Source organism: Gopherus evgoodei, chromosome 2, assembly GCF_007399415.2.
Source record: "Gopherus evgoodei ecotype Sinaloan lineage chromosome 2, rGopEvg1_v1.p, whole genome shotgun sequence".
Taxonomy (NCBI): Eukaryota; Metazoa; Chordata; order Testudines; family Testudinidae; genus Gopherus; species Gopherus evgoodei.
In genome coordinates, this window is record NC_044323.1 from 281,651,821 (window position 1) to 281,664,678 (window position 12,858).

The 12,858-nt window shown below is 42.4% G+C and overlaps 1 protein-coding gene across 2 annotated transcripts in view; it reads left to right on the forward strand.

Moving 5' to 3' along the window:
- Window positions 1-12,858, forward strand: part of TG (thyroglobulin) — a 211,619-nt gene that overhangs the window by 26,586 nt on the left and 172,175 nt on the right. For both annotated transcript variants that reach the window (XM_030553857.1, XM_030553858.1), the window contains exons 11-15: window positions 495-737; window positions 1,120-1,257; window positions 2,610-2,687; window positions 7,404-7,516; window positions 11,700-11,811. In XM_030553857.1, coding sequence (XP_030409717.1) covers window positions 495-737; window positions 1,120-1,257; window positions 2,610-2,687; window positions 7,404-7,516; window positions 11,700-11,811 — 684 coding nt within the window. The remainder of the gene's footprint in view (window positions 1-494; window positions 738-1,119; window positions 1,258-2,609; window positions 2,688-7,403; window positions 7,517-11,699; window positions 11,812-12,858) is intronic.

Genomic DNA, 12,858 nt, shown 5'->3' on the forward strand with positions numbered 1-12,858 from the left:
AGGGGGCAGGACTGGAAGAAGAGCAATATTAGATTAACACAGATATATATTTGCAGAGAAGCTTGCATGGAGCCTGTTCACAAAGTGCCTGGCTACAAGAAATTAGTAAAAGACAAAGCATAGAAAATGCAAATGACAGGCCGTATTCCAATCATCATCCTGGACACTTTGCTTGTATGTTGCATCCTTTCTCCCAACCTTTGCCTTAACTGACTCAAGGCAGGAACTGAGCCTTTCTGCCTGTTTACATGGAGCCTAGCGCATTCTGGGACATGCCGTAATACAAATAAAGCACAACAACTCCTCTTACTGATCACTTAACCCCCCCCCCCTCTCTCTCTGTGTACAGAGGGTTTTTCTTTTAACTGATGCAAACCAAAGTAAATATAGAAAGAACCAAGAAATGTTAAATAAGAGACTCTTGAATATAAATGTGTGAATCTTTACTGGAGTGAGATAAAAGTTATTAAAACAACCCTTTGCTGTACATACAGGCCCTGGTGCATGCGAAAGTGTAAAGAAGGAAGCTATGCAGTTCATTGATGAAGCAGAACAACTCATCCTAGCTTCGAATGGCTCCCATATTCCTTTGGGACAGAGCTTTTTAATGGCAAAAGGACTTCGACTTACAGACAACGATCTTCTTCATTTTGCTGAGACCTTTCAATCAGGGATCGCATTCTCTGAAAAGCTATTGGCAGGAAGTGACTATGCAGTCCGACTGGCAGCACAATCAAGTAGGTTGGGAGGAATAGAAGTTGGTAAAACTGATTGAAATTATATCTTTGGAGAACAGGGCCATTGCTTAAAGGAGAATAATGCATAAACTCAACCAAAACATTATCTGTATGTACCAGAGCTCTATAGGCCAAAGTGAGCCTTGCTGAACGTGAATGTAAATCCATCAGAGTTAATGAAGTTTCAATTGGTTACATCAGGGCTGAATTTGAACCTTTTTCTTATGTAGCACAATGGGTGACATTAGAATCTGGACATTTCCCATTCATTAAATTTCCCAATGTATTTGTAGTGTTTCCTCTTCTAAATAAAGGGAATAGAGTAGGACGTTATACATGTGCATTTTTAAAGAATATCCTGTTTTTTTTCTTTTTTTAATAGCCTTGCATTTCTACTGGCGGACTCACTTTACTTCAAAAGGTTCTGCTGGACAAACTACGCTCCTGGGATTTCATCCTTACATTCCCCAGTGTGATGGCCTGGGAAACTGGGAACCAGTCCAATGCTACCAGAGTACCGGTGAGGCACCACCTGCAAAATACTCACTGCTTCTTGTTGAGTTGAGATGAGCATAGACAGGTCAGACTGACATATAATGTAACAAAATTAGAAGAAATAAGTTATTTCTTAACCAAAAATATATTTGCCACATGTTATTTTAAATATATATCTGTATTGGTAGGAGAGACACAATGGATGCTCCATGAAGCTACTTGGCCAAATTCTGTCCCTCTGGCTTTCCGTTGTGAGGAACCCCTGGGTAACATAAAGCTGGCATACTGGGCTTTCTCACCCACACTCTTCCAGGTGCAGGGAGCATTCCTAGGGGCCAGATGTGGGAGGACAATGAAGTAGCCCCTTGAGGTCTGTGTTCTAATTTACTTCAGGTAAAAATCTTTAGGCTAATCTAAATTATGGCAGGGAATGGCTCAGCTGCCACTCAGCTCTAGTTGGGTTTAGAGTTCCCTTTCCCTCTGACATTGGGCCTCTTGTAGACTGCAGCTTGGCCAGAGCTAGTGTTACATGTTCATACAGCAACAACAGAAAGAATATTCAGAACTTGTTATTTTTAAATTAATTTCTTGTAAACTTTACAGACCATCAGCCAAATTTTCATCTGACTTATTACCCTATAATATTTCAAATGATTCCAGTAAAGTCTTGTGGGTTATCAGTCTAGGTAAACTGAGCCCAATGTGTTCATACACTGATCATATGAGTTTACTCTTCACAAAATGTGCCAGATCGTATAAAGTAAGAAATGCCCTGAATCTTCAGCTAAATTACAAACCAGAGCCCTGATGCAGATATTGAAAACTTTTTGGTTTTTCTTGCCAAAATGAAAAACTGGGAAAAAAAATGCAGTGCAAAGAACATTTTATTCAACCCCTAATTATTTTTTTTTTTAGGTTTGCTTCTGTTTAATTCTGTTTCTTTTTTATCCTTTTAAAAATAATCTAGCTAAATTTAGCAACAAAATGTTTCTAAGCAAAAAATCCAAACATTTAATGTAAAAAAGCCAAATGTTTCAACTTTTTTATAACAAATATTTCTATTTTTTTTTAATGAAACTATTAACTGATTTTGTCCCAAATTCACAAATAATTTCGGTGGACCCAAAATTGTATTTTTTTTTTTTTGGTGAATAAACTATTCATCCAAAAAATTCACCCAGCTTCCTCTTCACTGATCTGGATTGTGGAACTAGCAATTATATTATTTTCATGGTGATGCTGCCATATGGATTGTGTTCAGTATTCCAGCCAACAACAACAAAATTCTCCTGCAGTTCAGATCAGCATGTGATAATAACAACAAAGGAAAGAGACATACATTTTTCTAATGTAGGGCTGCTATTATTTCTTGCCTAGGTCACTGCTGGTGTGTGAATGAAAGGGGACGCTACATTACAGATTCTCTGATCATACGCTCAGCACAGTTTCCAAAATGTAAGTTAACCTTTTCGTCCTACAAGTTTCCCTATTCTTAGCTGATACATGTCTATATTTTAGTTTTGACTGAGATTTTTAGTAAATCGCATATAGTATAACTCAAGGTTGTGTTTTTTTTTTAAACCTTCACAAAAGAAAGCACAGGGAAGAAAGAAGTTTTGTTTTGTAGCTAGATGAACTCTGTGTGTCCGACTCAACTATTTGGCAGGCTATTTAGAACATAAGAACAGCCATATTGGGTTTCTAGTTCATGGCAATGAGTTCCACGAGGTAGTTGTGCGTTGTGTGAAAAAGTACTTACTCTTGTTTGTATTAAACCTGCTGCCTGTTAATGTCATTGGGTGATCCCTGATTTTTGTATTGTGTGAAAGGATCAATAACACTTCTCTCTCCACTTGTTTTCCATATGGTTCATGATTTTATAGACCTCCATCATATCCCCTCTTTCTAAGCTGAACAGCCCTACTCTTTTTAGTGTCTCTTCATATGGAAGCTGTTCCATACCCTTGATCATCCTTGTTGCTCTTCTCTGAACCTTTTCCAGTTCCACTATTTCCTGTTTGAGATGGGTGACCAGAACTGGACACAGTATTCCAAGTATTGTGCACACAATGGATCTACATAGTAGCATTATGATATTTTCTGTTTTATTTTCTATCCCTTTCCTAACGGTTCCTAAAATACTGTTAGCCTTTTTGACCACTGCTGTGCTGAGTAGATGTTTTCAGAGAACTATCCTCAGTGACTCCAAGATCGCTTGCTTGGGTGGTAACAGCTGATTTACAACCCATCTATGTGTGTATATATATATATATATATATAGTTGGGATTACTTTTTCCAATGTGCATTACTTTGAAGTATCAGAGGGATAACCGTGTTAGTCTGGATCTCTAAAAGCAGCAAAGAATCCTGTGGCACCTTATAGACTAACAGACTTTTTGGAGCATGAGCTTTCGTGGGTGAATACCCACTTCATCAGATGCATGTACTGGTAATTTCCAGGGGCAGGTATATATAAGCAAGTAAGCTAGAGATAACAAGGTTAGTTCAATCAGGGAGGATGAGGCCCTGTTCTAGCAGTTGAGATGTGAGATTTACTTTGAACTTATCACTGTTGAATTTTATCTGCCATTTTGTTGCCCAGTCAGCCAGTTTTGTGAGTTCCTTCTGTAACTCCTTGCAGCCTCATTTGGACTTAACTGTCCAGAATAATTTTTTTATCATCTGCAATCTTTGCTGCTTCTCTGTTCACCCCTGTTTCCAGATAATTAATTAGTATGCTGAGCAGCACAGGTCCTAGAACAGATTCTTGGGGAATCTCACTATTCACCTCTCTCCATTGTGACACTGGCCATTTATTCCTACCTTTTGTTTCCTATCTTTCAAACATCAGTGATTCTTGAGATGAACTTCCTTCTTATCCCTTGGCTACATAGTTTCCTTAAGAGCCTTTGGTGAGGGATCTTGTCAAAGACTTTCTGAAAATCCAAGTCCACATATTGACTGGATCACCCTTCATCCATATGCTTGTTGACTCCTCCAAAGAATTCTAACAGATTGATGAGGCATGATTTCCCTTACCAAAAGTCAAATTGACTCTTCCCCAACAAATCATGTTTATCTGTGTCTGCTATAGTTTCTACAGATTTGCCCAGTACTGAAGTTAGGCTCACCAGCCTGTAATTGCCAGGATCCCTTCTGAAGCCCTTTTAAAAAATCTGCAATGTTTGACTTCTACATTTACCCTTTTGCTTGATAGAATTTAGGAATAGACATGTTTTTTTCAAGGAAATCTTCTGCTTCATTCCCCAGAAATTGGATCTACAGTGTGATTAATTGGGCTAAGGTAGGAGGGGAACTTCTGCCCTCTACTGCATCGAGTTGGAATACTCCAGTGAGCTTCAGAGGCCCTCTACTGCTAACATCAAATAGCAATTCATGGTCCGGATGTAGCAAAGCATTTAAGCATGTGTTTAACTTTAAGCATGTGAGTAGGTCTCTGACTTCAGTGGGACTTGTCACATATTTGAAGGTAATCATGTGCTTAAGTGCTTTGCTGAATGGGGGTTGTAACTCAAGTGGAAGAGGCATAAGCTTTTGGAGTATTTGGATATGAGTTCTCTTCTTGCTCCTGTTGTGCAGTTGCAGGTGGCATAGTCTGCAGCACAGTGACAAGAATGAAAACTTGGGTGGCTGTAGGTTTGTTTCAACAGAGTATAATTTCTTTTGCATGTGAGATGCATTCCTTTTCTGTAGGACCTCTCAAATTCTTTCAATATCTAGGAACCACGTTACTTTTTCCACTTTTAAACTTTAAATGCATTTGGTCTTTCCATATTGTATGGCTGATAATATTGAATTTTCTGCCAGGAGACATAAAACTTTGAAAAACCTGGAATATTTTTTTTTATGATCACATTTATTGTCATTTCGTTTCTTGGTCAGCTCCAAGACATGTGTTTGTAGGTTCTGATTTTCTTTGAATAGGAGCCAGCAGAGATTATTGGGCCAACTCACCAGAAGTCAGTGAAGTTACTTTGGGGATGAATTTGTCCCGTGAGCACTTCAGCCTTGTTTGTTTGCCATGTTTGCTGATATAGGAGACAGAATTAACACTTAATGAAGAATTCACATGGCAGCTGCCGATCTGAGGCCATGTATTAGTACAAAGATGATGTCTATGAGATCTGAGATGTTTAGGGTGACCATATTTCCCAAAGGGAAAACAGAACACTATGTGGGGCTTGCTTGGGGCCCCCCCCTTCTTGCCAGGGCTGGCCCAAGCTGCTTGCCTGAGCCCTGCCTGCTCCCCTAGTATAAGAACATAAGAATGGCCATACTGGGTCAGACCAAAGGTCCATCCAGACCACCAGCCAATGCCAGGTGCCCTAGAAGGAGTGAACCTAAAAGGTAATGATTAATTGATCTCTCTCCTGCCATCCATCTCCACCCTCTGACAAACAGAGCCTAGGGACACCATTCCTTACCCATCCTGGCTAATAGTCATTAATGGACTTAACATCCATGAATTTATCTAGTTCTCTTTTAAACACTGTTATAATTCTAGTCTTCACAACCTGCTCAGGGAAGGAGTTCCATAAGTTGACTGTGTGCTGTGTGAAGAACTTCCTTTTATTTGCAGGGAGAGAGAGCTCAGTGGTTTGAGCATTGGCCTGCTAAACCCAGGGCTGTGAGTTCAATCCTTGAGGGGGCTGTTTAGGGATCTGGGGCAAAAAAAATAGCTTGGGACGGGTCCTGCTTTGAGCAGGGGGTTGGACTAGATGACCTCTTGAAGTCCCTTCCAGCTCTATGATAAACCTGCTGCTCACTAATTTCATTTGGTGGCCCCTAGTTCTTATATTATGGGAACAAGTAAAGAACTTTTCCTTTTTCACACCACTCATGATTTTATATACCTCTGTCATATCCTCCCCTTATTCTCCTCTTTTCCAAGCTGAAAAGTCCTAGCTTCTTCAATCTCTCCTCATGTGGGACCCGTTCCAAACCCCTAATCATTTTAGTTGCCCTTCTCTGAACCTTTTCTAATGCCAGTATATCTTTTTTGAGATAAGAAGACCACATCTGTACACAGTATTCAAGATGTGTGTGTATCATGGATTTATATAAGGGCAATTATATATTCTCCGTCTTATTCTCTATCCCTTTTTTAATGATTCCTAAAATCCAGTTTGTTTTTTTTTTGACTGCCACTGCACACTGTGTGGATGTCTTCAGAGAATTATCCCCGATGACTCCAAGATCTCTTTCCTGATAGATTGTAGCTAAATTAGCCCCTATCATATTGTTAGGGTTATTTTTTCCAATGTGCATTACTTTACATTTATCCACATTACATTTCAGTTGCCATTTTGTTGCCTATTCCCTTAGTTTTGTGAGATCTTTTTGAAGTTCTTCACAGTCTGCTCTGGTCTTAACTATCTTGAGCAGTTTAGTATCATCTGCAAACTTTCCCACCTCACTTTTTACCCCCTTCTCCAGATCATTTATGAATAAGTTGAGTAGGATTGGTCCTAGGACTTACCCTTGGGGAACACCACTAGTTACCCCTCTCCATTCTGAGAATTTACCATTTATTCCTACCCTTCATTCCCTATCTTTTAACCAGTTCTCAATCCATGAAAGAATCTTCCCTCTTATCCCACAACAACTTAATTTAAGTTAAGAGCCTTTGGTGAGGGACCTTGTCAGAGGCTTTCTGGAAATCTAAGTACACTATGTCCACTGGACCCCCTCTTGTCCACATGTTTGTTGACCCCTTCAAAGAAGCCTAATAAACTAGTAAAACATGATTTCCCTTTACAGATACCGTGTTGACTTTTGCCCAACAATTTATGTACTTCTGTGTGTCTGCGGGAGGCTGGAGTTGCTGCTCACCCGAGCCCTGCCTGAGCCCTGCCTCCCCATTGCATGGGGCTGGCATTGGGCTCACCCACCACACATTCCTCCACACCTCACTTTTTGACAAAAGCGGCATTTGTCCTGTTTACTCCTGCCAACTGAGCAGTTGGCAAGAACAAATGGGACAAATGCCCACTTTTGACAAAACAGTTGGGACGGGCAGAACTTAAAAAAGGGACTGTCCCGGCCAAAACAGGACATATGGTCACCCTAGTCAGATGTTGTCTTATTCAGGAAGGCATGATGAGATCAGATTTATTCCTTCATTCAGCCATGTGTTTTCTCTCTCAAAGGCCAGACATCATGTCAGCAATCTCGAGCCAATGCGTTAATTTCCAGCTGGAAACAGAGTGGATCAAAGCTCAACGCTACTGCTGCAGACCTGTTCACCCCCTCCTGTCTTGAGGTAAATAAGTGTAACTGGGGGATGGGGAGGAAAGGAGCAAACTGAGCCTTCTCCACCATGGTTAACGCCCTGGCAAGGTCACAGTTCCTGTGCTGAGGAGCTTCCACCATGCACCCCTGGGGGTTCATGTCACCCTTCAGAGGTAGGATGCTGAGCAGGGTCTGTGCCCAAAGGAGAGTAGACATCATCTTGCTTAAAGGATGGTTTAGTGTGCTCACCCTCCACGCAGGGAGCTGAGGAGGAGACTCTCTCTCCTGAGGTGCCATTCCTGATTAAACTTTTCCTGGACAATGTGGCTCTGCTCTAGCCCTAATGAAGAAATGTGCCTAAATGACACTATTCATTTAACTGAATTTTAAGAGGAACTTTCCAATGATTTCTTCCAATGGAGGGGAAGATTTGGGCCTCAGAGACAGAAATCAATTCTGCCTGGCCCCAGGAAAGGCTCCACGGTGCTTTCTAGTTATATAACAATGATCTAAATGGGGCTTTGAAGATGAGGACAAAGGATAAAATGCAATTTTAAACCCAGGTTTTTATAGGATTTCCATATGAATTCTTTGTAAAGGTAAGTGTTGCTTCTTGCAGAGCCCAGTTCTCTTTGCTGGATCAAGCTTGTGGGCTTACGAGCAGCTTTTATTTGTTTTTTGTGGTTCATCTTGTCACTGCTTTCTTACATGAAACTGGAAGATGTTTTTAATTGTAAGCTCCCATTGGAAGAATATATAAGGGATAAAGGATTTCAGAAAAGTGGGCAGTTGCTCAGGCAGACAATATTAAAACCACAACTGCAAACTATCCTGATGCAAAGGAAAAACAGGAAGAATAATAGGAGGCCAATACAGCTGCATCAAAAGCTTTTAAAGTGGAAACATGGATGAATTGCTAAGGAGGATTACAAAAGGATAGCCCAAGCATGTAAGAACAAAATCGGAAAGGCACATAATGAGTTACCCCTAGCAAGTGTAACACTTCAATATCTAGGGGTTCCTTTCCATTGACACAACACAGAACTGGCTCGAGCCCTCACCCCGTAACCTGGGAAATTTACACACCACCCTTGGGTATCTCTGAGAGGCAATATTTCCTCACTCACAAGCACAGAGTCTGAGTGTAGCAAAGGAATTTGTAATAAAAGGAGGGAAGTAACTTGGCATTAATTTGGGAAAACACTGCAAACAGAGTTCATAAACATAAACCATGAGTAAAAGACCCACCCTCAAGTAGGTTGGGCAGTGTCCTTTTCCCCTCAGGTTCTTAAGTCCAGCAACCCAAAAGTCCCTTTCACATGCCCAACCCTTCTCTGCAACCCACACCCAGTTGCTGTGCTTTGTCAGGGCAGACCCAGAGTTCAGAAGTGCATCTGCAGAGTTCACTTTCACCCCCCCCCCCGCCCTCAGGTGGGGTAAAGAGGTACCTTACTCACTCTGCTGTTCAGGCACTCACTCACCGCACCTCTCTGCCAGCCACCCTGCTGGCTGCTCCTGCTGGCTGCCTGCTCACTGCTCTCACCTTTCCACAAACCGCCCTGCTGGCTGCTCGTCACAGCTCTCTGCCACCGCTCCGTTGGCCACCTGCTCACAGCTCTTACCACACCTCTCTACTAGTTGCCCTGCTGGCTGCTCATCATGTCTCTCTGTGGCTCAAGCCACTTGTTCGCCAGATGACTGTCAGTCACCTTCTGCAGCCACCTGCCTCTCTCCTGTGACCTCTGTACACCAGTCTCTTAGTAATGTTCAGCTCTGTTCAGGCTGGTCAAGACTGTCCCACCTCAAGTGATTTCAGCTCTGATTGGGCATTTAACATAACAAAGAGGCTCCTAATGAACAGTGGGGAGGAACAGGTTAAACCTTTGAGTGAAGCCTCCTGGCTGGGGATACCTGTCCCCACCCCTTTTACTTTCAGAGCTCTGACATTTGAGTCCCTGGCTTAACGAAGCTCTTTTTGCTATGTTTTCCTGTGTTCCTACAATAATTACAACATTGACAACCATATTTCACTACCCCTGCATTCAGTGCTAAGGAGATTTGTACCCAACACCAGCCAAATCTGATCACTTTGACACCACTGTATCTGCTGAATTTGTAAGCAGAGCAGGAGCAAAAAGTATTTAAATAAACACACCCAGATCACTCCCCATCCCAGCTAACTGTCAGGAAAACGTTCATTCAGACTTTACTTATACAAGGAACATAAAACAACGGTTCTCAGCCAGGGGGTCCATGACCCCTTAGTGGGCTGTGAGCTGGTTTCAGGGGGCTGTGACGCCTAGAGTGACCAGACAGCAAGTGTGAAAAATCAGGACAGGGGGTGAGGGGTAATAGGAGCCTATATAAGAAAAAGACCCCAAAATCAGGACTGTCCCTATAAAATCAGGACATCTGGTTACCCTAGTGAGACCCTGCATCTGAAGCCCATTCCCCAAGCACTGGCACCCCTGCAGGGTTGAAACCAGGAGTGGAAGTGTGAGGCTGAAGCCTGGAGCTCCGAGCCCCATTGCTCCCCGCAAGACTAAGACATAAGACTTAAGAGGTAATTGTAGCTTTCTACTTGATGCTGGTGAGGCTTCACCTGAAGTGTTGTGTCAATTTTGGGTGCTACACTTTAAGAAAGATGTGACAGCTTGAAGAAAGTCCAGAGGAAAGCATCAAAAATGATGCAAGGTTTAGAAAACCTGACTTATGAGGAAAGCTGGCCATGGTTTGTGTTGAGTAAAGACCTGATACGTCTTCAAATATGTTAAGGAATTTTATAAAGAAGTTGATGATCAATTGTTTTCCATGTCCACTGATGGTAGCTCAAGAAATAATTAGTTTAATCTGCAGCAATGAAGATAGGTTAGATATTAAGAAAAACTTTCTAATTCTAAGGGTATAGAACAGGCTTCCAAGGGAGGTTGTGGAATCCCCATCACTGGAGATTTTTAAGAACAGATTGAACAAACGCCTGTCAGGGATGATCTAGGTCAGGGATCGGCAACCTTTCCACAAGTGGTGTGCCGAATCTTCATTTATTCACTCTAATATAAGGTTTTGCATGCCAGTAATACATTTTAACATTTTTAGAAGGTCTCTGTAAATGGGTGGACTCACCCCTGCAGCGCCTCCTGCTGGTCACTTTAGGAATTAGTTCAGGTTCCAGCCTGGAGCGCCCTCTGCAGGCCGGTGATCCGCCTTGTTTCCTGCTACGGGCCCTATGTCCCTCTCAGGACCCTGGTGCCCCTTTTATGTGGGGGTTCTGCCCCCTGGCAGCAACCCCTTTTCCTTAGGGGTTTCCCCTCCCTGGGAACCCCCCCACCTTCTATCCCCACTTTGTTTCAGTATTGGCTACTGCCAGTCATTGTCTAGCCCCACGCCCTGGGGCAGACTGCAGTATCAGCCACTCATCATCAGCAAAGGGGTTAGGACCTGCTGCCTTGGCCTACCCCTGGGTTGCACCCTGCAACCCCAGTACCTCTTGGCCTAATTCTAGGCCGCAGCCTGGGGCTTTCCAGGCAGGAGCTCCCCAGCTCCACTGCCTTTCCCCAGCCCTGCTTTATTCTAGGTACCTTGTCAGTTCTATGCAGCCAGGCCCTTCTCCCTCTATAGGCAGAGGAAGACTGTCTGCCCTTGGCTTCCCTGGCCTTCTTATTAGGCCCTGTCGCTCAGTTTGGGGCGTGCCCCCAGCTGCAGCCACTTCCCCAATCAGCCCAGCCTAAAAGGCTGCTTTCTCCAGCCCCAGCCTTTCTCCAGGGCTGTTTTAACCCTTTCAGGGCCGGAGCAGGGGTCCACTCTGCTACAGTCTCTTTCTGTAAGTCTATAATATATAACTAAACTATTGTTGTATGTAAAGTAAAAAAGGCTTTAAAAATGTTTAAGAAGCTTAATTTAAAATTAAATTAAAATGCAGAGCTCCCCACACTGGTGGCCAGGACCCGAGCAGTGTAAGTGCCACTGAAAGTCAGCTTGCGTGCTGCCCTCGGCACCCGTGCCATAGATTGCCTACCCCGGTCTAGGTTTACTTGGTCCTGCCTCGGTGCAGAGGGCTGGACTTGATGACCTCTTGAGGTCCCTTCCAGCCCTACAGTTCTATGATTCTATGATGAAGGCTTTTGAAATGTGGGTTCTGGTGCACATTTCGCATTAGCAACAGCCCTATGTAAAGTACATCACCCTACAGTGACATTGTAATTGGTCCATCTTAGACTGGAGAATATACTGTGCTACAAAAGTCAGACACGGGTGCTTGGTGTGTGGATCCCACGTCAGGAACTGTAGTTCAACACAGCAGCAAGGATTCAGATGGCAGCCCCATATGTAAGTACTGGTATTCACCAACTTGCTAGCTAAACCATTTTGAAACTCCACCATTTATTGTCTCAGTCTCACAGGTTCTCTGTTACACAACTGGGAGTCGAGAGGCCTGGTTCTATTCCTGGGCCTGCCACCTATTTGCAGTGTCCCCTTGATCAAGTCAACCGTGTTAATCTTATGTACTCAATGGTTGTAAATTGGCTTCAGTTGAGCTTCACTGATTTACATCAGCTGAAGGTCTGGTTCGTGGATTTTACAGTTCCATGGTTCATTCCGATGTATAAATTATGAGGAAGTCTCTGAGTACCATTGAACTTTAAAATATCCTCCTCCAAAGGCTATAAAATAACATATATACAAAATCACAGCAGGTATAAAATATCATCTATTTACATGGCAATCTGTGGCCTGGCTCCAGTGAGATTCCACACTTGCTATAATACTCCATAATTGTGCCTAGCAGCTCAGTGGAATAGGAACAGGCCTATCTGGACATCTGGGATCCTTTTAACTTTTTAAAAGATAGATGTGAATCGGTTCCTTTTGCCTGTGCCATTTAGAGCTTTCAGCACATGAAAACACATTTAATTTGTTTATTTAAAAAATTGCAAGATACCTTCAATACGTCTTACCACTGGCTGAATAAATCATTATAAATAATTTATTTAACAAAATTTGCTTTTTTTATGTTTGCAAATTGTCCACAAAAAAAATTGCAAAACCCTCGAATTTATTCTTTTCACTGAAATTGTTGGCAAACAATTTCTACTTTCAGACTATTCATTATCAGTGGGTTGTGAATATACAGAATTTACATGTGCAAGAGTACAAACTTAGTTCCCAGTTCTGCAAGATCTTTCATCTATGTAATTTTACATACAGGTTCAGTCCCATTGGGTAAGAACCAGGCTGAACACTTTGCCCCAAGCTGGGATTGAGTTAACTGGAGCTATTCATGAGCGTATAGTTACATGTTCATAAGTGTTGGCAGGGCTGGGCGCTTAAAATTAGATTTTTTGTGTGTGTTAGTGTTAATAAATAGAGCTAGTT